General features: G+C 41.1%; 1 protein-coding gene across 1 annotated transcript in view; it reads left to right on the plus strand.

Annotated features, from left to right (window-relative positions):
• MTHFD2L (methylenetetrahydrofolate dehydrogenase (NADP+ dependent) 2 like) overlaps positions 1-25,854 on the plus strand; it is a 64,644-nt gene that overhangs the window by 26,726 nt on the left and 12,064 nt on the right. Inside the window, exons 3-6 of the mRNA XM_054028790.1 lie at positions 51-173; positions 7,012-7,164; positions 8,556-8,663; positions 22,474-22,566. Of these exons, the coding sequence (XP_053884765.1) occupies positions 51-173; positions 7,012-7,164; positions 8,556-8,663; positions 22,474-22,566 (477 nt within the window). The remainder of the gene's footprint in view (positions 1-50; positions 174-7,011; positions 7,165-8,555; positions 8,664-22,473; positions 22,567-25,854) is intronic.

Consider the following 25,854-nt stretch of genomic DNA (forward strand, 5'->3'; position numbering starts at 1 on the left):
TAGAAAAAGCTTGCACTATGCAAATGTCTTTTGCTTTGCTTTTTTATCAGGCATTTGTAGTGAGATAATATTGAAGCCTAAAGATATTTCTCAGGAAGAACTTCTAGATCTGACTGCCAAATTAAACCATGATTCAAGAGTTAATGGTATATTAGTCCAGCTACCTCTTCCCGGTAAGTAATGCAATTTTATTATATGCTTTACATTTGGACAGTTTTAAGAGCAAAACTGTAAACAACTTGTGTATACAAGCTGCACCCCATTGGTATAAAAAGCTCGTCAGAGGAAACTGCTGATTATAATGAGTCTGCTGCATGATGCTTATACCCATTATTTAATATTGATTCCTTATTTTGTCCTGTATCTCACAAATGAAACACTGGAGATTATTCTTATTGAAGCCGAGGTTTCTTATCAAATGCACAAATTTCCCTGTTAATCTGATTAAGAGGATAGGTATCAGTTTATGCCCTGGAATATTGTGCATCTCACATATTTTCTCAAAGGTGGACAGGAGTTACTCTATAAGTCAGTCTCTCTTTATAAACTGGCCAGACGTTCTCCCACTCCCTTGTGTTGTGTGTGAGGGGGGTGGGGCTATACTCACTGCCTGGGGAAGCTGTGACATACCTGGGTACAGTCCAGACTAATGAGTAGCTGCGTCACTCCGCCCTGTAACCTGGGATGCCCTTTCCAATGCTTTGCTACTGAAGCCACCAGCTTGGACTGCTCACAAACAGCCTCCAGCATGTAAGTCACTCCCAGCTATGTGTCTCTGTGTGCTGCAGCCAGCCAGCCACACCTTGTCTCTTACCAGCCTTCAAAATCCCCACTGGGTGATCCCAACACACTCCCAGTTCCAGATTTTTCCCCAGAATAGAATCATAGGGTTAGAAGAGACCACGAGGTTCATCTAGGTTAACCACCTGCCAAGATGCAGGATTTGTTGTTCCAAAGCCATCCAAGACAGATGGCTCCAGCCTCCTTTTGAAAATCTCCACTGAAGGAGCTTCCACAACCTCCCTAGGCGTCTGTCCCATTGTCCTCCTGTTCTTACAGTTAGGAAGTTTTTCCTGAGATTTAATCTAAATCTGCTACGCTGTAGTTTGAACCCATTGCCTTTTGTCCTGCGCCCTGTGGCAAGAGAAAATAACTTTTCTCCATCTATTTTATGGCAGGCTTTCAAGTATTTGAAGACCACTATCATGTTCCCCCTCAATCTCCTCTTTTCCAAAGTAAACATACCCAGTTCCTACAGCCTCTGTTTATATGTAGGGCCCTACCAAATTCGTGGCCATGAAAAATGCATCACAGACCATGAAATCTGGCCTTTTTGTGTGCTTTTACCCTATACTATACAGATTTCACAGGGGAGACCAGCATTTCTCAAATTGGGGGTCCTGACCCAAAAGGGAGCTGCGGGGGGGGGTGTCACAAGGTTATTTTAGGGGGATTGTGGTATTGCCACTCTTACTTTTACGCTGCCTTCAAAGCTGGGCAGCTGGAGAGCGGCAGCTGTTGGCCAGGCACCCAGGTCTGAAGGCAGTGCCCCGACAGCAGCAGCACAGAAGTAAGCGTGGCAATACCATACCATGCCATCCTTACTTCTGCGCTGCTGCCTTCAGACCTGGGCGGCCAGAGAGTGGCGGCTGCTGACTGAGGGCCCAGCAAACCTTACTTCTGTGCTGCTGCTGGCAGTGGCTCTGCCTTCAGAGCTGGGCTCCTGGCTAGCAGCCACTGGTCTCCAGCTGCCCAGCTCTGAAAGCAGTGCTGCTGCCAGCAGCAGCAAAGAAGTAAGGGTAGCAGTATCTCAAGCCCCCCAACAGTAATCTTGCAAAGCACCCCCCCAACTCCTTTTTGGGTCAGGACCCCTACAATTACAACACCATGACATTTCAGATTTAAAGAGTAGATTTCTACTCAGGAAATTTACGATTTTTAAAATCTTATGACCATGTAATTGACCAAAATGGACCGTGAATTTGGTAGGACCCTATTCGTATGGCTTGCATTCCATCCCTTTGATCATCTTTGACACTCACCTCTGGATTCTTTCCAGTTTCTCTGCAGAGGTGGTGGAATCTCCATCCTTAGAGGTTTTTAAGGCCTGGCTTGACAAAGCCCTGGGTGAGATGATTTAGTTGGGAATTGGTCCTGCTTTGAGCAGGAAGTTGGACTAGATGACCTCCTTAGGGTTGGAAGAGACCTCATCTTCTATGATTTTATATACTGGTGACCAGAATTGGACACAGTACTCCAGCTGAGCCTAACCACCGCTGAGTAGAGCAGTATTATCACCTCTGTGACTTGCATGCTATGCCTATGTTAATGCAACTTAAAATTGCATTTGCTTTTCTTTTTTGCAACAGCATCGCATTGCTGACTCATGTTGAGCTTGTGGTCCACCACAACTCCCAGATCCTTATCAGCAGTGCTGTTGTCAAGCCAGTTGTCCCCCCTTCTGTATTTGAGCACTGTGTTTTTGCATTAAGTATGCAATTCATTTTTAAAAAATAAACACTAGCCTTTTCCCAAGGTAATTTGGTTCTTTTGGGTGTTCTCAAAGATGAGGCAATATTCTTCCTTACACTGCTAAGAGATTCAGTTGCATCTCTTTCCTTGTCTGGTAGAGAATCTGTTCCTATGGTATTTTCATACACATGCACACACGCACACGAAATGAGAGCTGTCTTTGCTTTGAGATCTGGGAATGCTAGGTCTATGTAGCTTCTCTAGAATGAATTAACAACGGATGGTCAGCCACAAAGAGCCTCTTATTTATTTATTTATTTATTAAACTGTAACTGTTGGAAGGACAGAACCTGCTTTTTCTTTGGTGTTTTTATATTCTGCAATCTCTTTCTTTTCCAAAGGTATTGGAACACTGCACAGACACAATATAGTAATTAAATATGTATCATGGAAAATACTTTATAATATTAAAATATAATTGTTATAATAAAAACTAATTATGTAACACACACACCTATATGAGGGACGGTAATTATAAAAATGGGCCATTAGAAATATAAGATGTGATTGCTTTGCTAACTGCTTCACTGTTTCTGACCCCAGGGAAATCCTAATTGTACAAGTAGTAAATAGATAGAAGTACTTTGAACTACTTAATGATTTGCTTCAATTACCTGTTAAGTTGCACAAGTGGAGCTCCAGAAAGCATTGGTTAATGTGACCCCGGTATAGGTGTGCATGGAGGGGTCCCTTCATAGGTGGCTCTCAGATGGATGCATGTGCAGAGTGGGACAAGCATATGAGATGTCCATGTTTATATAGCTCAGTGCGCTCCCAGGGATACTATGGTGTAGATGCAGTCTGGTAGTACAAATGTCAAGAGATTTAACCATTTTAGGCCTTTATCTTTTAGACACAATCCTTTGCTTGAGTCCCAGTGTGTGGGGGAGAGGTAGGGTCCTGGTCCCCCCCTATTCATTTTGGGGTGCTGTGTGTCATACTGGCATTTGGCAGCTGCTGTGTATTCCCCTCCATCGCAAAGCACAAACATTTTAAATAAAGTACTTGCTGTTTCTTAATTAGCATCCCAGAAAATTTTGTATTGATTGCATTGCATCAAACATCTTTCTGTTTTCTACTTGACCATGGCCAACTTTATCATTTTCATGGGATATGCAAGTGGGGTTTTGTTTTGTTTTGTTCTGTTTTTAGATTACTTGTTCTGCTAATAAGGTTTTTCATTAAAGGTGACCCCTTCAGACCTGCTAATCATAGGCTTTGGACAGCATTTTCTGCATGTTTTTTTCCCCATGTGAAAACAAACCAGTATCCAACTAATTAACAAATCAATAACTAATTACAGCTATTGTATAGCTTCCAAAGAAAAACATCATTTGATAAAATAGTAGCTAGAATAGAAGTGAGAGATTTAATTTTTTTTCCAGCGGAAACATGGTATCATGGCTAAAGCAAGCTTCTTAGGGCTATGTCTACACTAGTACTTTTGTCAACAAAACTTTTGTCGGTGAGGGGTATGAAAAAAGCACACCCTGACCGACTCTTCCGCTGACCTAGCTACTGCCCTCGTTAGGGGTGGTTTAATTATGCCGACAGGAGAGCTCTCTCCTGCCGGCATAGAGCTGCTACACAGGAGACCATACAGCGGCTGTAAGGTCTACAGTGTAGACATCCTCCCAAACTACTCTTCTACATCCCAACATCTCTCTGTCACCAAGGACAATACTGTAGTCCTCCTTGTCACTTTATCCTGGCATCTTCTTTTGACTCTGCCCTCTTTCTAGATCCACACATCCAGGCTACATTTAAATCTTGCTGCTTCTTTCTGGACAATGTCTCTAAAGATATGTCTACACTACGAGCGAGGGGTGTGATACGCAGCTTCTGTACGCATACTTGTGCTAGCTCTTTTCGAGCTAACGCACTAAAAATAGTAATGTAGCCACTAGCTGCCCGGAATACAAATTCGCCTGAATCCTGTGGGTACGTATTCCGGGCAGCTAGCCTGTGCCACCACTTGCCACTGTCCATGTTACCATGCCTGTTCTACTGTTTTTAGCATGCTAGCGCAAAGAGAGCTAGTGCAAGTATATGTATATGAGGTGGGTATCACACCGCTAGCTCACAATGTAGGCATACCGTAAGATTCAGCTTCTCTTCTCTGTCAACACAGCTAAAACTCTCGTGCCAGGCTCTCCGCATCTCCCAACTTGACTACTGCAACCTCTTTCTTTCGAGTCTTGATAAAAGTCACCTTGCCTACCACCCATTAAATACACTCAAAACACTGCCGCAACGATAATTTTCTTGACTTGTTGCTCTGTCACTTCCTTTTGCATTCCTCCATTGGTTCCCCCTTCTCCACCACATAAAACAAATGGTTTGTCTTCACTTTTAAGGCCTTTTTATGGCATATCTCAGTCCTACCTATCGCGTCTTGTATGCTATCAAGTGGTCAACCTCACCTCTGTTCCGCCAACAGTGCTAACCTTTATCACCCATTAGTCCAATTTTCCTTCAAACAGCTTCATGCTTTTTCTCAAGTTATCTCTTATGCTTGGAATGAGCTATGTGTAAAAATTCACAAAGCCTTTATGTTATCCTCCTTTACGTCTCTCCTAAAAGCCCACCCATGCTGTGATGCCTACAAAACACTCAGCAATGACTAGGCAGTTGGTGCGCTGCGACTACTGCTTACTGAACTGATCATAATCTGTTGCCTTGTGTTCCCCTCTGTTGTGTCCACCTGCTGTCTCATCATGCACTTAGATTGTGAGCTCTTAAGGGCAGAAACTGTCTTTTTGGTACACATGTGTACAGTGACTAGCAGAATTGGGCCCTGACTGGGGTGTCTAAGGTCTACTGTAATACAAATAATAGTAATAAAGCACAGGACTGCGAGTCAGATCAGGTTTCCACCTTTGCCACCAGTCTTGCTCTTTGACCTTGGACACCTCTCTGTGCCTTAGTTGCCCCATCTGTAAAATGGGGATAAATAATCTATATTTCACAAAGGGTTTTGAGGTTTAATATCTCTTAAGTTGTTTTGAGATCTGTAGCTGGAAAGTGTTGGGTTTTTTTGTTTTTTTGTTTTTTTTTTAAGTGTAAAACTTTGTTATCTAGTATTAATTTCAGCTGTTTTCAATCAGTGAAATGAATTGGCCACATGATGGCAGTGTAACATAAGTAAGGACGACAAAGTCTGATTTACTGACTAATGATTGACTCTGGGAATAGATTGGAGTGTGCTGGCTTTTAGCTCTAGAGTCCTTGTTTTTGTCTGAAAAGCAGCAGCAGCAGCGATATTAACAGATTCAAGAGTGGAGGTGAGAGTTGTTCATTAAGTATTTCTTGTGAATTTAGAACTGGTGAAAGGTGCCACCTCAAAGCCTGGGGATTGAAGTCCTCTCTATATACTCAGAACAGTTATAGTAGTGGCTTTGTAAACTCCCCTCTTTCTTGCAGAGCCCTGCCTTTAGGCCTCTGCACTGATCTAGAGGGGCCACCTCTAAGGCATTGTCTACACTAGGCAGCTTACAGAGCACAGCTGCAACAAGATCTCTCATGTAGCTGCTCTGTGCTCTCCCATTGACATAATTAAACCACTCCCAACGAGCGTGTCTCCCGCCAACATAGCACTGTCCACACCAGCGCTTATGTCAGTGTAACTTATGCCACTGAGGGAAGTGTTTTTTACACACCCCTGAGCAACATCTGCTGAGATAAGTGGTTGTGTACATATCCTAAGCCCTGGTCTACACTGGGAGCCGGGGGGGGGGGGGGAGGGGAATCGATCTAAGTTATGCAACTTCAGCTACGTGAATAATGTAGCTGAAGTCGATGTACTTAGATCGACTTACTGTGGTGAGTCGACTGCTGCCGCTCCCCCGTCGACTCTGCCTCCGCCTCTCACGGTGCTGGAGTACAGGAGTCAATGGGAGAGTGCTCGGGGGTCGATTATCGCGTCTAGACTAGATGCGATAACTCGATCCCCACTGGATCGATCGCTGCCCACCAATCTGGCGGGTAGTGTAGACACACCCCAAGAGCGAGAGGGTAATTCACTCTCCTTTCTCATTTGGTCCTTCACTATTCTGTTTAGAGTGTCATTTATGGTGGTGGTTTCTGAGTGTTGCAGACATCAATCCACTGGAACCTGGACTGAAACCACTACACGATTTTCACACAGACCAATTAACACTATATTTTAACAACAGATTTAAATTTTAACTCACGAGGTATCTGGGCTTGTCTATATTACAAAAGATGTGATAATTTAATTAAATCTGTTTGAAATAGATCTCAGTTAAACTACTGCTTGCCATATGTGGGGTTAGCAAGGATTTTTCCCCCAGATCAGGCTGGCAGTTTAGTCATGGTGAATAATAATGGTGACCTGACAGAGTGTTGAACTGAATAAAATACATGTGGTTTTCCTTCAAAATAAAATAGTCAGGCTGGGAGTGCTCACTTCTGCTGACAGCTGAGAAGAAATATAATTTTTAAATAACAATTTTCCAGATCATATAGATGAACGAACAGTCTGCAATATTGTTGCACCTGAAAAGGATGTGGATGGATTCCATATTATCAACATTGGACGACTGTGTCTTGATCAACCTTCTGTAATACCTGCCACTGCTGCTGCTGTTTGGGAAATTATAAAAAGAACAGGTAGGAAACTAAATGTCTATTGAAATGCTCTGGAGAAGAAAAATGAATGCTGGCAAGAAGGCATATACAAAGATATTTACATGATAGGATACAGCAGGATGGATTGATTTAAATCAAAGCGATTTAAATAATCAATTTTAATCAGTAAGTAGGAAAGCTTGATTTAAATAAACTATTTCCTGAAGGAAGTCTGATTCTCATTTGTTGGTAACCTTTAAAACATGTTGAATTGCTACTAAATATAGCCTTTCACTAAATTTGGTCCTTCTTTTTGCTAACCAGGAGGATGCACTATATACATTTGTTTAAGCGATTAGTTGAGCTTAACTTCTATTCATTGAGATTCTTAACTTTTACACATTTTATTATATTAGAAAATGAAGGATTATGCTTTTCTTATTTATTAGATGATGATTCATTTTTTACTTGTGATTTGTGCCAAATTCTATTTGGATGGAAATTCAAATTACATTAAAAATGAACAAAAACAGAATTTTTTATTTATTTTTTTTTAAATAAAGCTACCTTAAATGTGCTGGATGCATAAGAAAAAAAAGTTTTTCAAAACGTGTGATAAACTAACTGATTTATTAAACAAAGTAAATATTATCTGTAGTTTAGTGAATTGAACAGATTACTTCTGGTCACCATGTGCTTCCAGATTTTAGAACTAGTAGATCCCATGCACTTTCACCAAGTTTTTATTCCTAGATCAGAAGAGGAAAAGAAGTTTTCCTTCTTTTTCAACTCCCAATTGATGTTTTAACTTTCAGTGAACTCATCCTTGAATTTAACTAGTTGAATAAATTGAAATGAAAGAAGTGTTCTCTCTGCATTGAAGTAGTGCAGTCTCTGAAGAGACTACTGCTGTCAAAAGTTGGTTTGGCATTTCAAAACTTGGCAGCAAACATGTACTGCTTCATATTATTTTTTATGTTACAGTACTGGACTGAATGGAGAAGAAAGGATTAAAAGAATATTTAAAGAATAGTAAGATGGATGGAGCAGTATTCTGCAGATAGAATAAGATATTTAAAGCCAGTAGATGTACAATAAATTGAGCACGGCGAGAATAGTCAAAACAATGTATTGATCTTTCATGATGTAATTTCATGGTCACCAATATCTTTTGCATATTTTTGTAATGTCATATGCAACTACCTGTACTAGAGTTTATATGAACCTCAATTTTAAGTAATGAAAGATAATTTAATTGATAAATTGGATAAGTTCTGCAGAAAAATATAAAATTGAGGGCAAAAATTCCCTATTATGAAAACACCTATTTTAAAACTAAAATAGGAAAAAATATATTCAAGTTCAAGTGGTGAGGTTTTTTTGGGTCTTTTAGACTAGCTGAATTATTTTTTATTTTGTTTTTCCCCTGTAAGGAATACAAACGTTTGGAAAAAATGTTGTTGTAGCTGGAAGATCTAAGAATGTAGGAATGCCTATTTCAATGCTCTTACATACAGACGGAGAACATGAAAGGCCTGGAGGTATGTCCAAGAGTATTATGCTTTACCTTAATAACCTGATCAGTGAAGGTGCCCAAAATGAGAGAGAGGAAAAGGGGCAGGGGAAAAGAAAATGGACCATTTCATCCGTAGTACCATCACTTAATTTTTTTAGAATCATACTCAAACAATCTTTTCTGTGTTCCGAATATGTTTGGATTAATAATGTTTCCTTCCAGTTTCCATGCAGAAAACACCGTGCTCGTAATCTCGTGAAAATATTTGTTCTTGCAAAATTTCCAGCTTAATTGTTTAAACTCTTGAGGTTCAGACTGTTTGGATAAGAATCTGAACTTTTGGATACTTATCCAAATTTGGCCCAAACTCTGCACTTCTGAGATTCATCAATCCCTACTTAAAATAAACATGTTCAATTTGGCCAGGAGGCAGTTGTCGTTTTTCGACCACATCCTAGCAATCTTGTTAATGTATAGTTCCTAAGTTTACCTTGTTTAGGTGCATAACCAACTATTTGAAATCTCTCTACTCACCAACAAATCTATTCCACACAAACACAGAACCAGTCTCCCAAGATAGATATTCCTCTGCGCTGAATCTGATGATAAGCACAACTGAAGCAGTTAGACAGTGGTCTCTAACAATGTATTGAGGAAGGGGTTGATTAAAACTAAATTAAATTTTCTATAAGAAATGTTGACCATAGAAATGTTTAAAATGATATGCAGTGACTTAATTTTTTATACATGCCCATACTTAGGACCTGACTGAAAGCTTGCTAAGAAACAGAACAAGAAGCAATGGTCTCAAGTTGCAGTGGGGGAGGTCTAGGTTGGATATTAGGAAACACTATTTCACTAGGAGGGTGGTGAAGCACTGGAATGGGTTACCTAGGGAGGTGGTGGAATCTCTATCCTTAGAGGTTTTAAGGCCTGGCTTGACAAAGCCCTGGCTGGGATGATTTAGTTGGTGTTGGTCCTGCTTTGAGCAGGGGGTTGGACTAGATGACCTCCTGAGGTCCCTGATATTCTATGGTTCTATGAAACACAAATCTCGAAGCAGAAATGGTAGTTTGTTTCTAGCTCACAGTGTCAGTATGACAAACTATCCAGAATCCCAACTCTCCTTCTCTTCCTGTCTTCCTTGTCCCTTGTTTTTTCTGGGCCAATCACAATATTTCATCACCGAGAATAGTCTCAACAACCACCATTTCATCTTGATTTCAAAGCTATGCGACAAATGCAGTTTGTCTTTCTCTCCCAAATAATTACATTGACTTAAATGGGACTATTCGTGTATGGCCCTTAATTTGGACTTCATCTTACTGAGCGATAAGTATTAATTTACACAACTGATTAGGATCAAATCCTGAAAGGTGCTGAGCGTCTGCTGAATTCCCGCTGCTACCATTGGCCTTAGGATCAGGCCCTCCCCTTTTGCCCCCATATACCTAAGGCCCTGATTCAGCAAAGTACTTATACGTTCTTAACTTTAAGCACATAAATAGTTCCATTGACTTCAGATAAGGATGGGTTTTTAAGTTATATTAATGAGAAAATGCATCCAAAACAAATCAACTTTGTTTGCTCCAATATAGCTTAAAACTGTTGACAATGATTAATTTTTCAATGTATTAAAATAGTATCTTCTGTCAGTCATGTTGTCACGGTTACAGGGCGAGATGCACTTTAGATCCCTTTTAATCTCTCTCAACTTGCACCACTTTGGGGAGAGGTTTAGCTACCTTCACCCCTCTCGGGTGAAACCTTGTGGTCCTACCGCTCTTAGACTTGATCTCTGGGCTTCAGTCTCCTGTTTACTAACCATGTAAACCCAAAAGATCCAACTGCGTTTGGCACCTGACAACTGTTTTCCGCTGGGAGCCTGAAACAGCTGCTGATTAAAGTGACTCAAAAATATTTTATTCAAAAGAAAGCATTGTTTATTCAGCCAAATGTACATAATTCACACAACAAAGGATAACAACAAAAACATTTATATGCATAGGTCTTTACCTACCCCGTAATCTTTCCTTGCAAGCTTTTGTAAGTTCCCTTCTGCCTGGCTGTCTCCATCTCTGGGTTGAGAGAGAGAGTCGGTTTGCTGTGGTTTAGTGTGTCTCTGTCAGAGTCTTCTCCCCCCAGGCAGCTGCTGACAACTAACTCTACCTCCTTCTTCCCTAAGCCAGCATCTTTAAGGTTTTAGCATCCTCTATAATCCTAGGTATGGAAGAGTAAACTTTGCCAGCCTAGTTGGAGTCTAGCCCAGGGTATTTCCCAATTGATAGCTTCCTCATTGTTTCCACAAGGTGGTGTTCTCTGGACTGTACCTTATTTTTGCCATAGTTTCATTTCCCATTGATTTTCCCCTAACAGCATCCTTTGATATAATTCTGTGGAGCCAGGCAGGGTGAAATCACAGAGGTAAACTGAGGTACACATGATATTTAGAAAAAAATAATGCAGAGACATCCTCATTTTCCAAACTTGTATATTACTTTTAATTTTTTGTATATTCTTTTAAATTATTGGTATGTATATCTGACTCCTTTTGTAGTATACCATATTATTTAGGTTGTGCTTATCAACATTTATGAATGAAAACCAAAGTATCTTTTCATCTGAGACCTAGAACGTTAACTCTTAGCCTGGAGGAATTTAGTTATGGTTCAATTTATGTTCCCCCCCTGAAAATAAGGTTTATAATGGAATGACTGATGCTTCCTTAGTTATAGCGGCACTGATATGCCGCTATAATGGCAGAGTAAAAAGAATAACAAATGCTATTTAATTTTAAATAAGATATTACCCTATTGCAACATTGTTTTGATGTTCGAACTTCAGAAGTGTCATTTATAAATGAAGTAAAAATGGGTGTTGCTTAATTTCAGTCATGTTTAGTAGGAGTGTAGCAAAATGTATTATTAATATAATGAAATGTTGAAAGCTTCTTACTAATCATATAGTTGTTTTTTTCCATGAAGCCTCTGTGGGAAAGTTAGTGTTTGGAACTTCTCTGTATGTTTGTGTAGTAATTATAGTCAGTGAAAAGCTGTGGGCTCAATTCTGCTCTCATGAAAATCAATGGGAATTTTGCCATTCATTGCCCTGGAAGAAGAATTAATTCTCTTATATTGTTAGTTATGAGGTTTAAGGAAGCAGGATTAACTTTCCAAGTTCCCATCTACAATGCTGATCTAATTAGAGCAGTGACGTTTGATAGGCAAAAGTACTGTACAGTTTTCTGGCTTCTACCAGCCAAGACTCAGAAGAATTAGTGATCTGAGACACCTTTTTGTTTTATAATCAGAAAGAGAAATTGCTATGGAATTAGTAATGACCTGTTTCACAGCTTAGCTCTGCGGACCAGTTAAATACCTGTTTTCTTCACTTGTATTCAGGATTTGCCTCTGTTCTCCCATGCTTAGAATTGTTGATACAGTATTTAAATGAACCAGTTCTCCCAGTGTTTTCTTTGTAGCGACGGCCGTGTGAATGTATTTGCTCCTGCTTCCTGCGCATCCTGTTACTACTGTTGTCCTTTAGGCCCCTAACATGTAGCCTAAATTACATTAAAATTTAATTAAAAATCTGCACAGCTACATCCATAACTAATGTTAAACCTTTTCCTTAAATCAGTAAGAATAGCAGAATGTGCAGAAAGAAGAGCAAATATGGCAGGTGACCAGCTTGGCTTAACAGTGAAGTCTTCGGTGAGCTTAAACTCAGAAAGGAAGCTTACAAGAAGTGGAAACTTGGACGGATGACTAGGGAGGAGTATAAAAATATTGCTCGAGCATGCAAGGGTGTAATCAGGAAGGCCAAAGCACGACTGGAGTTGCAGCTAGCAAGAGATGTGAAGGATAACAAGAAGGGTTTCTACAGGTACGTTAGCAACAAGAAGAAGGTCAGGGAAAGTGTGGGACCCTTACTGAATGGGGGAGGCAACCACATGATGTAGAAAAAGCTGAAGTACTTAATGCTTTTTTTACCTCAGTCTTCACAGACAAGGTCAGCTCCCAGACTGCTGCAATGGGCAACACAGTATGGGGAGGAGGTGAGCAGCCTTCAGTGGTGAAAGAACAGGTTAAGGACGATTTAGAAAAACTGGACATGCACAAGTCCATGGGTCCAGATCTAATGCATCCAAGGGTGCTGAGGGAGTTGGCTGATGTGATTACAGAGCCATTGGCGATTATCTTTGAAAATTTGTGGTGATCGGGGGAGGTCCCGGATGATTGGAAAAAGGTAAATATAGTGCCCATATTTTAAAAAGGGAAGAAAGAGAACCCAGGGAACTTCAGACTGGTCAGCCTCACTTCAGTCCCCGGCAAAATCATGGAGCAGGTCCTCAAGGAATCCATTCTGAAGCACTTGGAGGAGAGGAAGGTGATCAGGAACAGTCAACATGGATTCACCAAGGGCAAGTCATGGCTGACCAACCTGATTGCCTTCTATGATGAGATAATTGGCTCTGTGGATATGGGGAAAGCGGTGGATGTGATATATCTTGACTTTAGCAAAGCTTTTGATATGGTCTCCCACAGTATTCTTGCCAGCAAGTTAAAGAAGTATGGATTGAATGAATGGACTATAAGGTGGATAGAAAGCTGTCTAGAATGTCGGCTTAACGGGTAGTGATCAACGACTTGATGTAGATCTAGTTGGTAGCGAGTATCAAGCAGAGTGTCCCGGGATCAGTCCTGAGGCCGGTTTTGTTCAACATCTTTATTAATGATCTGGATGATGGAATGAATTGCACCCTCAGCAAGTTTGCAGATGACACTAAAATGGGGGGAGTGGTAGATACACTGGAGGGTAGAGATACGGTCCAGAGTGACCTAGACAAATTGGAGGATTGGGCCAAAAGAAATCTGATGAGGTTCAACAAGGACAAGTGCAGAGTCCTGCACTTAGGATCAAAGAATCCCGTCCTCCATTACAAGCCGGGGACCGACCGGCTAAGCACCAATTCTGCAGAAAAGGACCTGGGGATTACAGTGGACGAGAAGCTGGATATGAATCAGCAGTATGCCCTTGTTGACAAGAAGGCCAACGGCATAATGGGCTGTATTAGTAGGAGCATTGCCAGCAGATTGAGGGAAGTGATTATTCCCCTAGATTTGGCACTGGTGAGGCCACACCTGGAGTATTGTGTCCAGTTTTGGTCCCCCCACTACAGAAGGGATGTGGACAAATTGGAGAGATTCCAGCAGAGGACATTGAAAATGATTAGGGGGCTGGGGCACTTGACTTATGAGGGGAGGCTGAGGGAATTGGGGTTATTTAATCTGCAGAAGAGAAGAGTGAGGGAGGATTTGATAGCAACCTTCAACTACCTGAAGGGGAGTTCCAAAGAGGATGGAGCCCAGCTGTTCTCAGTGGTGGCAGATGACAGAACAAGAAGCAAAGGACTCAAGTTGCAGTGGGGGAGGTCTAGGTTGGATATTAGGAAACACTATTTCACTAGGAGGGTGGTGAAGCACTGGAATGGGTTACCTAGGGAGGTGGTGGAATTTCCATCCCTAGAGGTTTTTAAGGCCAGGCTTGACAAAGCCCTGTCTGGGATGATTTAGTTGGTGTTGGTCCTGCTTTGGGCAGGGGATTGGACTGGATGACTCCTGAGGTCTCTTCCAACCCTAATATTCTATGATTCTATGATTGCATGAATCCTCCATGTACATTTGATATCCAGAACTGTGTAAAGTATTCGTAGCAAATAGTTTATTTGAGTAAATTAGTTCTTTGTCTGTTTGCAGATTTACTTAGATCAACAGACTTAAGCTAGCATGAACTTCTTTTTCAAGCTCATTTGATTAATGTTTTATGCAAATATCTTTCAGTCTGGGATTGCTCACAGATTATAAGCAACTCCTATTCACCATCCATAATTCATTATTTATGCTGTGTGACTGGACATCTGAGTCCCAGGGCTATTGTTTTTGTTCCATGATTGGCTGTCTGAAACTTTTATATGTGGGGGAGGAATTGAAGCTGTTTAAGTCAGTTTCCAGATGACCATGCAAATGCTTCTGTCGCAAAACTTTGCAACTATATATTTGCACAGGTATTTGTAAGACTTTTTCTTTCTATGAATGTTCTTGCACATGAAAGTTATTTGTATGAATATTTGTGAAAGACAAATGAAAGGGTTATGAATTACCACTGAAATACATCTATAGATTTTTATTCCAGCAAATGTTTGCAAATGCTGTTTTGCAGTATTCACTCAGCTTTCTGAAAACCCCCTCCTGGAAATATTTCCTGTTTCATTATTTCACCCCAGAGGTACTTAAAAGCTATAATAACACTTCCTTTGCAGTCACCTTTTCTCAAAACATATCTTTAAATTCAATGAGCCTTGCTTCATTGGGAAATCTTTTTCATGCCCCTTAAGCTAATTTGTCAAGTTCTGTACTCTTTCCAGAATTTGAATATCTCTATAGACTCAATATTCATTTCTGTATTGTACACAATAGACCGTCATCCAACATTGCCTCCTAAAAGGGTAGCATTATCTTATATGGTCTTTAAATGTTCACCCGGCATATACTTTGTAGGACTTCATTTGCTTGTTTTATTTGTCAAGGATGAAGCCTCTACTTTCTGACTATTGTTACTAATAGGTCCTTTTCCTCCTGTGTCTCTGTGCATAATGTACTATTCAACATATAAGTGGCTTTTTCATTGGCTCTCCTTTGAAGTAGGATTTCATATTTACGAACTTTGGGGAAATGAAGCAGGGGGAACAAGGCAGCGGACCCAGCCAAAAGCCTCACCCCACCACTGAATAGAATCCATTTTCTTTGTTGTATAGCTTGATAAAGGAGATCACCATCAAGCCCCTGGCTCCTCCTCACATTCTCTCCCCCCCCATAAAACTCAACCACAGTATCTGCTCCCAACTTGTGCCTCCAACCTACTCTTTCCCCCCCCCCCCCATGTTGAGACTCCCAACATGCTCTTGGTTGGCAAAGATAAAATGTGCTGCTTTCCTCCCAGTCAAATGTATTGTACTTCTAGAGAGGTGTCTTTGTATTTTTATAGGCTAAATTATCTATTCTTCTAGTCAAAGCATCCGTAACAAAACAAGTGCGGGAATGAAAGGAAGATGGATGTGTAGGTGTGTAACAGGGTTTTTGCCAACCCAAAAGCTGGCCGTAACTTGGGAATTGGGTGACTTATTAGAGGATGAATTAATTAAAGATGCTTCTATCAGTTTAACCCTTATTTGGCTTGATAGGAGCTTTGTAGACGATCCAAAAGTTGTCTTTGTGGGCATGATTTCCATCCCTATTTAATCCGTCTTTATAAAATGGTTGAATTACAGACACAAAGGGCTAGATTCTGCCCTGTGTTGTGACCCCTGTATGATGGCTCTGTGGAAAGCTCCCAATCTTAGAAGGAGGGGATTCCCTAGAGGCATATAGCCAGCAGAACTTATACAGCCCCTGTCATAGTGGAATGGAGCTCTGCACTTCAGCCACACTGTAGTGCTAGGTGGCTCTGTGGGGAGTCATTTAGAGCAGCCCCTGCTGTAGCCTACTTTGGGAGGTGCAAAAGAAGTGTAGAGCCACCTTTGTACTTACGAGGTGCCCGCAACCTCAGCTCAGCCGCAGCCCCGGTGAATCAGGGCCCAGGTGAGAGGGAAGGGAAGTGTTTTGTTGGTTTCCTCAAAACACTCGGTTTACACATACTATAATACACATACTATACACAAAATAACTTCACTTTGTTTTATAACCAAAGATGTGAATCCTGTTGCAGATTACAAACATCTATTATACTTACATGTTTGTAATCTGCAACAGTATTCACATCTTTGGTTATAAAACAAAGTGCAGTTCTTTTATGTATACTATGTGTATTATTTACTGCATTGTAGTCAAGTTACCCAATGCTCAGATAATGGACAACATTCTTGTAATCTCTGAGAGCAAGGAGATAGTTGCTAAGGGATCCTTCATTGGATTTTCTATTATTAATTTGAAATCTCAAATTTAGCATTTTGGCATACATTTTTTACATACCTTTTCCTTGTTTTAATCTATAAACGAGAGTGGATATACTAATTGTGGTGAAATGATCTAATGGGATACATCATTTTTTAATGCGTGTATGTTTCCTGGTTACATTAAGAGTTATAATTTGCATCATACAATGTTTGAACCTACTCTCATAAACCAGCTACCTCTTACCATCTGACTTCTAAAAAGTAAGATACTAGTCAGAATTCTTCCCTCATTCTGATCCCGACTTCCCTGACAAATCAAAAACCTCACAGTGTGATGTCCCAAGACCATCCCACCAATGATGCCCCACCTTGCATACGGTAACCTGTTGTTAAGGAGCATCTGGAATCCAATGCACATCATTTTGGCTCAGGGTAATTGATGATGATGAGTGAGGAGAAAAGAAGAAAAGCTTGACTTTCAGATCTCACGGAGGGCTTAAAGGTCTAACATTTTTTAAAATGCATATTTTTACTTATAAAATTAAGAATTGTATCTGAAATCAGTGAAGGCCAATAAGCATCTAATCCCACAGTGTCATTTTTGCAGCCACTGGTTAGAGTAGAACCACACTTTAAACATTTATGACCTCTTGATGGAACAGCCCTCAGTTCCTTGCCAAATCTCACTAAACCAAGTCCCATTCTGTATTTCTTCTGAGTGGTTCTTTCTGTGACAACAATGATCCCTCCTCCACCAATAAGGGCAAAGGTGAAAAGTAAGTAAAAATAGTCACCCTCAGTTTCTCCTAAGAATAAGACATCTACCCCCAAACAAACCCACACACCTTCAAAAGAAACTTTAAAAGGTTTTCCTCTTCCTCCTAAGAACCCAGTGAGTACAATAAATACAAATCCTCTAACAATGACTCTTTGAGGAACGTTAAATTGGATGGCATCAATAATCTGATTAAATTATTTTCTATGGATTTAAAGGCTTGTCTTAAAGCTGAAAAAGTTGGGGACACGGGGGGATCTTTCTAGATGCTGAGAGGAGATACAGAACTTGTCTAGATTTATCTGATCAGGATTAGGTTGTATCGGAGGTCAGAGATATTCCTGATGAGGAATCCCCCATATCTAAAAGTTTTGATAAATTGATACAAATTCTTTACAGACATATCACAATTATGGGGCTCTTTTCCTGTGCTGGATTCAACTATACTGATATGTTTCTAGAAGTCCTTCTGTCCTGCAGGGCAACACCTTCCTATCTGATCCCTCTGGCAGGAAAGTTGATGCTGGCCTCAGAAAGGAAATCGTATTCTTCTCTAGAACAGGGGTTCTCAAACTCCATTGCACTGCGACCCGCTTCTGACAACAAAAATTATTACATGACTCCAAGGGGTCCAAAGCCTGAGCCCCCCCGTCCCGGGCGGGGGGGGGGGGGGGCAAAGCCGAAGCCCAGGGGCTTCAGCTCCAGGCAGGGGGCCTGTAACCTGAGCCCCGCCATCCAGGGCTGAAGCCCTTGGGCTTTGGCTTTGGTGCTGGGCGGTGGGGCTCGGGCTTTGGCCCCGGCCCCAGGCCCCAACAAGTCTGAGCCAGCCCTGGTGACCCCATTAAAATGGAGTCCCACCCCCTTTGGGGTCCTGACCCACAGTTTGAGAACCGCTGCTCTAGAAACCAGGCTGCAACCCTAACTCTATTTGCAGGCTGGTGGAGTGATTCAGCAGGAGCACACAAAAAGCCGTGGTCAGCAAAATCTTTTCCTCCAAGTTTATTCTTGAGGTAATAGTGTATAGAAAAAATATATTTATGGTATTTTAACCTAACCACAAAATAAACAGAAAAGCTCCCTACTCTGAGGTTCATACAAGTCCCGTGATAACTGGTGTGGATGTGAAGCCCATTCTTCAATGCAGCTGGTAGTTCTTTGGCTTTAGGGATTGCCTAAGGACAAATCCTTACTCAGAAGTTCTAGGGAAAGCCTGTAATGTTCATCCTAAGAAGCTGATTAAGTTTCCAGCCTACTCTTGACATTGCAGAATCTCTGGCCAGCAATATAATAGCTCAAAAGGCTGTGTGATTATGTGCATGAAGGAAAGGTATTTTTTTTTCTAAACAAGCTGGCATTTCCTCTCCTCAGAGGAAGTTTCTTTGATGAAAGTTGGTGTGGAAGGGCTTTTCAGCTTTATAAAAGTCTTCCTTTCTAAAATCTTAATGAGAACTGTACCCATATTTACTGTTGCAAAGGTGGCTCTTTTTTCAGAGATCCCCTATTAGATACACATCTGTGTTTCTTGGCTCTGGATTCCATAATGTCAGGGTCTATATTTCCCCTCCCTTGACTCTTTTCCCTAAGGGAATGGAAACTGATAACATCAGTTTCTAATTGCTGCCTCATGGACATTTCCTCCTCTGTGGCTTTGTCCCTTTTGATCTTCCCATCAGTCCAGAAAAGAGGGCAGGTCTACAGCACTGCATCTCTGGTATTGCAGTTTTAGCCCAGAACTGGAAGGTAGGCATGCTACCTTGTTCTTCACAGTTCATTTGAAGTTTAAGGATACCAAGCAAGGATGTAAAATAGCTGAATTCTTTTGTTTTTTACAAGAAATTTGAGCTCAGTGGCGGCGGCAGCTCAGCTGGGGCATTACTTATGCTTGGAGGAGTTGTGTTACACATTCCAGTAGCTCCACACCATTATCAATTCCTGCACTTGGTAACATGGAATGATTAGTACCAGCATAAAGCTCTTCCATTCAGGATAGCATCTACACCTCAGGCTGTTTTCCAGAGTCTAGATTGTTCTGGCAATGTGAGGCATTCAGTGCTCTCTCCTGAAATCTCAACAATAATGGATCAATGCAGACAATCTGGAGCCTATTATTTATATCAATGAACCCATAGCATTCATTTCCTAAGAGGAGATCTGGTTCTTCTGCAATTTGGGTGGAAAAAATAAATTAACTATAAAAGAGGTTCATTTCATATAAGCATCTCAATATGCAAGCAGGTTAGCTAAAGTATCCATTCACTTATGTGAGAGAGAGATCCTCGAAGAAGATAAACTTTTGCCATCTAAACAACCAGTGGAATTGCTCCCTCATTAATTTTTTTTGTGTCAATGATAATCAGTAAGTTGAAAGATATGAGAGCAGATTTCCAGAAAGAATAACATCTCCTTTCTGTTTCCACAGTACCTGGTTTGTACATTTCCTTTCATTTATTGATCCCTAAGATGCTAAGGGAGGAAAATGTAGCCTTAAGTAACCTCAAGGCCTATAGGATTCTTGGCAAGAATGATTGGGGGTGTTGCTGTCACAGCAGACCTATTAGCTAAGAGATTATAGAAGAATAGTCCAGCTAACATCCAGAGTCAGCTGCAGCCAGGCTCTTCATCCTTAGAGCCTGAATTTGAGTACGGAAAGTTGCTGCCCTCCCTTTGACCCCTTATCACCGTTTCTGTCTATCTCCTGTCACTTAGAATTGTGTTTCAGCCAGCCAACCATCCAGGTTTTTTTCCCCCAGGGACCCCATCAACAAAGAGCCTCAGAGCTGAACAGTTAGATCTGCATGCTGATGTCCAGAGGGTACTTTGTAGGTGATTCACCCTTTCCAGTCTCTGAGTCTATGCCTGTTTGTTTCCTTTAGCTTATTTGGTTTCATTTTTTCCTGGTTTGTTTTTAACATTGGTTATGGATAAGCTTTAACAGATAGGTGGGTTTTGCAACAGCTTTTTAAATTCTCTCAATGTAACCTCCGCTGGTCCACTGATTCAATGAAGCTGTTCCCACACTCAGGGTGTCTCCCTGCTGCCAATTACTGTAGTATTCATGATTCATTTCTCTTGTGGGAGAGCACATAAAGTACAGGCATATGCTGGAAGAGGGAGTGACCTTCACAGTAGGGTGGATACATGAAGGATGGATAGGGAAGAAGAACAAAGAATCCAGTGAGGGCACAGTTTGAAGGTATAGGAAGAAAAGTGTAGCAATGAGATGAGGTGCAGATTTGGTCAATAATAGGTGTGCCTGAGGTGTCAGAGCAGATGGCAGGGACTGAAATAGTGAAAATTGTAATGTAAAATTTTAAGAGGAGACAGTGTGCCAAGGGACCTGAGATGGATGGAGGGTGAAAAACATGGGGTGAAACGGGTTCAGGATATGCAGGGAAGATAGCAAAGAGAAAGAGAGCTGGTATCAAGCTCAGGGCCTGGGAAGAGTCTCCTTTGCTGATTGTTACCTTCATTGCTTTCCCAATTATCTCCTCCTTGCTTTTGGAAGACAACAAGGAAGCTTGGTCCCCATGCTCACAAACCTCCTTGATTTGCATGATGGGCTACTCTCAGGTACCCCACAATTGTACGATTTTTCATATCTAGTGTTAGGCACCACCGAAGAACTGTCCTTGCCTAAATACATACACCTATGCAAGGGCAGGTCTCCAGAGCTTCTGAGTTTGCCCAAAAGACTGTAGGCCTCCATTTGCCATGCATGAAAACTCTTCCTATGGTCTCTGGCACAGATGAGTGATCAGCTCTTTGTTTAACAGCAAGTAACTGGAGATGGTGGAACAAGACTTTTCTGCATCTGCAATGAAAGAAAAGCAGAAATGGAGATTTGGGAGACATTTTCCTTTCTACTTTTTTTGGCATCCATATTAATGGAATAATGTGTGTCTGAGCAGTGTGAGATGAGCTATTTTTGCGCTTCTCCTGGGGTTTAGGAGAAGAAGGCATAGGACAGCCAAGATACGTCACTTGATAATACCATATAATTTGGTCTGGCTAATTTCTTCCCCTAAGTGGGCACAGTGACAGGCATTCTCAAGTCTGTCTAATAGGAATTTTACCAGATACACAAATAGTGACAGTGTTGTTAATTGTTTGGGGCATGTATGTTTCTTAAAGAAATCCTCTCCTCTCTGAAATCTGCTAGGGCCACTGCAATCAACAGTGATATTCCATGTGCTGGCCCCCAACGTGAAACTAATGCTAGCCACTGGCAGAGCTTTGTAAGCAGAAAATCCTTGGTGGTAGACTTCCATATTGCTGTCGTAGCTCCCATGAATCCCCATGCAATCCAAGCTCTGTTGTGGATAGAACGGAGGCAGAGCCATAGATGTCTCTTTCCTGCATGATGAACCGTTTCCAAATCTGAGGGGAAATATCAATAAGAATGAATCTGCTCCAGTTAACATTAATTACCACTCGTTGCCCTTTTTGTATATTCAAACTTCTCCAAAACATACATTGAAAACTAAACTCTGACCTGCGGGAAATGCAGAGATGTGAAGGTAACTCTGCTGTTGCCTCAGGTTGTAGACATAGAGAAGTCCGTAGTCTCCCTCAGAATTTGTGCCACAGAATGGCAGGAGAGGTGTACACAGGAGAGAGATGAATGGCCAAGGGCATATGAGGAGAAAGTTATAAACATAGTCCCCTTACATCCAGTGTTTTAGGTTGTGATAAGTGAAGGGGTCTTATAATGCTATACTCATATCACATTTAGTAAGATAGATTCATGAGGCCAGATTCATTCCCATGTAATTCCATGAAACTCAGTGATGTTAACCCAGGAAGGAATTTAGTCCACACTGTTAAACAACTGCACTGAGTTATGCTTTTGAAGGATGGGAGTAATGCGGTTGCACTTCTTTGTACGTGTGGGAAGGCAAGCAATCGCATTCTGCATATGCTGAAAAAGTGTGTTGGATCATAACAAAGAAATATATCTGATGATGTGTCAGATCATAAGACAGGAATTTATTTGATCGAATGTGTGTTCTTCATATACCAAAATCTACTGAATCATTTCCGCCTGTTAATAAATACCGTGTGGGAGTTTTATAAATGACAATTCATTGTGACTATTGTATATTACAGGTGATGCTACAGTGACAATTACTCACAGATATACTCCAAAAGAACAGCTGAAGATGCATACCCAACTCGCTGACCTTATAATAGTAGCTGCAGGTAATGCCAAGTGTCCTTAATACTAAAGTGGCAAATATTAAAAACTCACCAGGTGCTTGGTTTCTACAACTGTGGGGCAATTAGCTGTGTTAAATGTGGTAACTAAGTGGGTTGTGCTCATGCTTGCTGAGGTCTGCTTGTTTTGAGTAAGGAAAGAGATTTGGCCCTCAGTTCTTGCCCTTCATATTTGCAGATTCATAAACTAGTTTCTCATCAGGTATGACACCTTCCCCTTAGGGAAGCTTAAGGATGAACTCAGGAATGGAAACCAGTCAGTGCACAGCGTATACAGGTATAATTATATAAACTAAAACATTTTCTGTACTGTACAAAAACGGTGAGTCATTCTGCTTCTGACAGTAGGGTTTCCTTAAATCAGCTGCAGGCCATGCTCGGGTAACAATAGTGTCTTTCTTTTGCTATTAGAATTAAGGGCAGTCTTGGCAAATTAAATGCGATTGTTTTGGTATTATGTATGTATTGTTCATCCTTGTTTTGTACAATTGCCGAATAAAGAGGTAAATGGAAGAATGGGCTGTTGAAAGAATGGATTTTCTATAATTAGTAACTGGAAAGTTCAGTGGTTTGATATTACTGGAGATATGTAGACAGAAATACTTGTGTTTTGATTTGGCCTTTCTTTACTAAATAAAGAACTAATCAGAGTTCCAACTTTGGATGGCAAATGTTGCTTTAATGGCATTTTTAATATACATCCTAACAACATTAGAAACAAGTTTGGCCAATGTCTATGCAGTTCTTCTATTATTTTTTTTTCACAGTGGTCATTCGAGCCCCTCTTGCAGTACACAGAATTTGTGTCATTTCGCCTCTCCCATCACTCCTCCACACTCCAAGCCTTGCTAACTGCCTTCCAGAGGAATAGGGATGGGGATGGTTTACTCTGAGGCTTATCATTTCTGTTCAAGTATGAAGTGAGGTGCTGCTTTCCCTGACAGGCTAAATGCACTTCTTCACATGCCAGCTTAGGAGCAAGAAAACAAGCTCGGGTCTTGAGCTCAGATCTCCTACATGGTGATTACTAGACTATGCACTTAACCAGAATTCACAAATTGTAAGTGGAAAATAATAAAGGATGTGGAATCATTTTCTTTAGCATGTCTGTGTAGATAAATGCTTCTTAGTAGTTCATCAGAACTTACTGTCAGGGTTTAATCACAGCTTCTGAACAGAGTTAGTTGTTGGCTATGCTTGTAGTTAAACTGCGTTCAGTACCAATTCAGCAATACCTGTTCCTTACACTTTTTCTTCATGTCACTTGTTAGAACAGTGATTCTCAAACGTTTGTACTGGTGACCCCTTTCACATAGCAAGCCTCTGAGTGTGACCCCCCCACACTTATAAATTAAAAACACTTTTTAATATATAACACCATTATAAATGCTGGAGGCAAAGCTGGGTTTGGGGTGGAGGCTGACTGCTCGCGACCCCCCACATAATAACCTCACGACCCCCTGAGTGGTCCCAACCCCCAGTTTGAGAACCCCTGTGTTAGAGGAACACAATACAACACTCATTGCACAATACGAGATCTATCTGGGCTAGATTGTGCAAAGTACACACAGCCCTGTATTGGGTGTGGCGTGGAGTTGCACAGCCCCAGTGGAAGCTCAGGGAGAGATAGTGCCTAAGGAAGGCATAATCCCTTTAAGTTTCCCTGAGTTCACAGGAACTGTGCAGACTGCATCTTTCTCTGGGATGGTGCAATATTCTCACTGATGTGCCTGGCTTGCTCGGCTGCTAGGACGAAGGGAGTTCAGGGCATGAACCTATTTCCTCCCCGCCCCATTTGTGGCGGGGCCGCAGTTGTGACAGGCCTGTATGTGGGAAGTGCCAGCAGGAGGCGGCTCCTTGTGTGTGCCCTAACACATCTATAGAAAGAAGAACAGGAGTACTTGTGGCACCTTAGAGACTAACAAATTTATTAGAGCATAAGCTTTCGTGGACTACAGCCCACTTCTTCGGATGCTGTAGTCCACGAAAGCTTATACATCTATAGAAGGCCCACTTGCAGGCTGGCCCCCAGTTTGACTCCTTTTCTGCAATAAATGCTACTCATGATGCAATCCTCTATCTTCATTTTAACTGTTAGTTTTTGAAGCCTGCATTTTATCAAGCCAGTGGTTTATTCAGTTCCTCAAGTGTTCTTATTTCAGATTTCTCGCAGAGAAGGGCTCTGCCTAAATTGTGATTTTGAAAAAATAGATAATTAGCTTTTTCTGCAAAACCTACGCATTTAAGAATTTCCCACATATTCGAAGTAAAGCATGTTAGGAGACGGTGATCTCCTAGCAGTTGATATACAAAGGAGGCTTTGGTAAATCACAGAATCCTAGAAATGTAGGGTCTGAATCTAGTCCAGCCCTCTGCGCTGAGGCAGAATTAAATAACTTTATTAATTGTGTTGTGGGGGAGGGTGATTTTTTTATTTAGTTTAAGTATTACTCTATTAATGGGGCATGTTCTTAAACCTTTTTATAAAGGATTTAGCTGTGCAACTCCTGTTAGCTTTAATAAGAGTTGTAGAGTATGCCTTTATCCCTATGCCACTCAGATAATTTCCCCCATAAAATTGTGGAGTTGTCCTATTACCAGTACAACTTCCAGTTTATTGTGCAACAGTTTGATGAAATAGACATAGGCCAGCACCTCTCAACATTATTGGAAAGTATATTAGAAAATTTGCCTCTCTCAACACTTCTCAAGCTCATCTATATACAATATATAGAGAGAAATGTTGCATCACCTCTCTCATACAGCAGTCCCTTTCTCCCCTAAAACTGCTTGCATCCAGAAACACTCACTTTTGCTTTCTATTCTCCTGCCCCCCACAGCTCTCTCAAACCATTCCTGCCTGTGACCCAGCTAGTGGGAGAGGAGAAACCTATTGCAATATATATCTCTGAGGGGTACTGCAGATGTTCCGTTTTAGAGTATTAGAATGACCATATTACTAAAGAGTGGCAGCGTCAAGTGAGTGAAGGTGTCCCCATAACTCATGAAGCAAGACTGTATTTTATTTTAAAGATGGAATGTCTTCTCATTTAAAAAGCGGGGGGTTCTGTAATGTAATAGGTAAGAAAATGTGGAAATGGCTTTGAGTGGTTTGAGTGTTGTTCTGATTAGATCATGTAAAATATAATACGTAGGTAATGTACAAGTATTTCGATACTTTATTCCTCAATAGCACATAATGGTTTAGTGTCATATAGTATTTGTCTTAACAGTTGAGGGAACTGTTAATTAACTATTTGCCTAGCCAGAAGT

Source organism: Malaclemys terrapin, chromosome 5 (genome assembly GCF_027887155.1).
Source record: "Malaclemys terrapin pileata isolate rMalTer1 chromosome 5, rMalTer1.hap1, whole genome shotgun sequence".
In the NCBI taxonomy this organism is placed as follows: domain Eukaryota; kingdom Metazoa; phylum Chordata; order Testudines; family Emydidae; genus Malaclemys; species Malaclemys terrapin.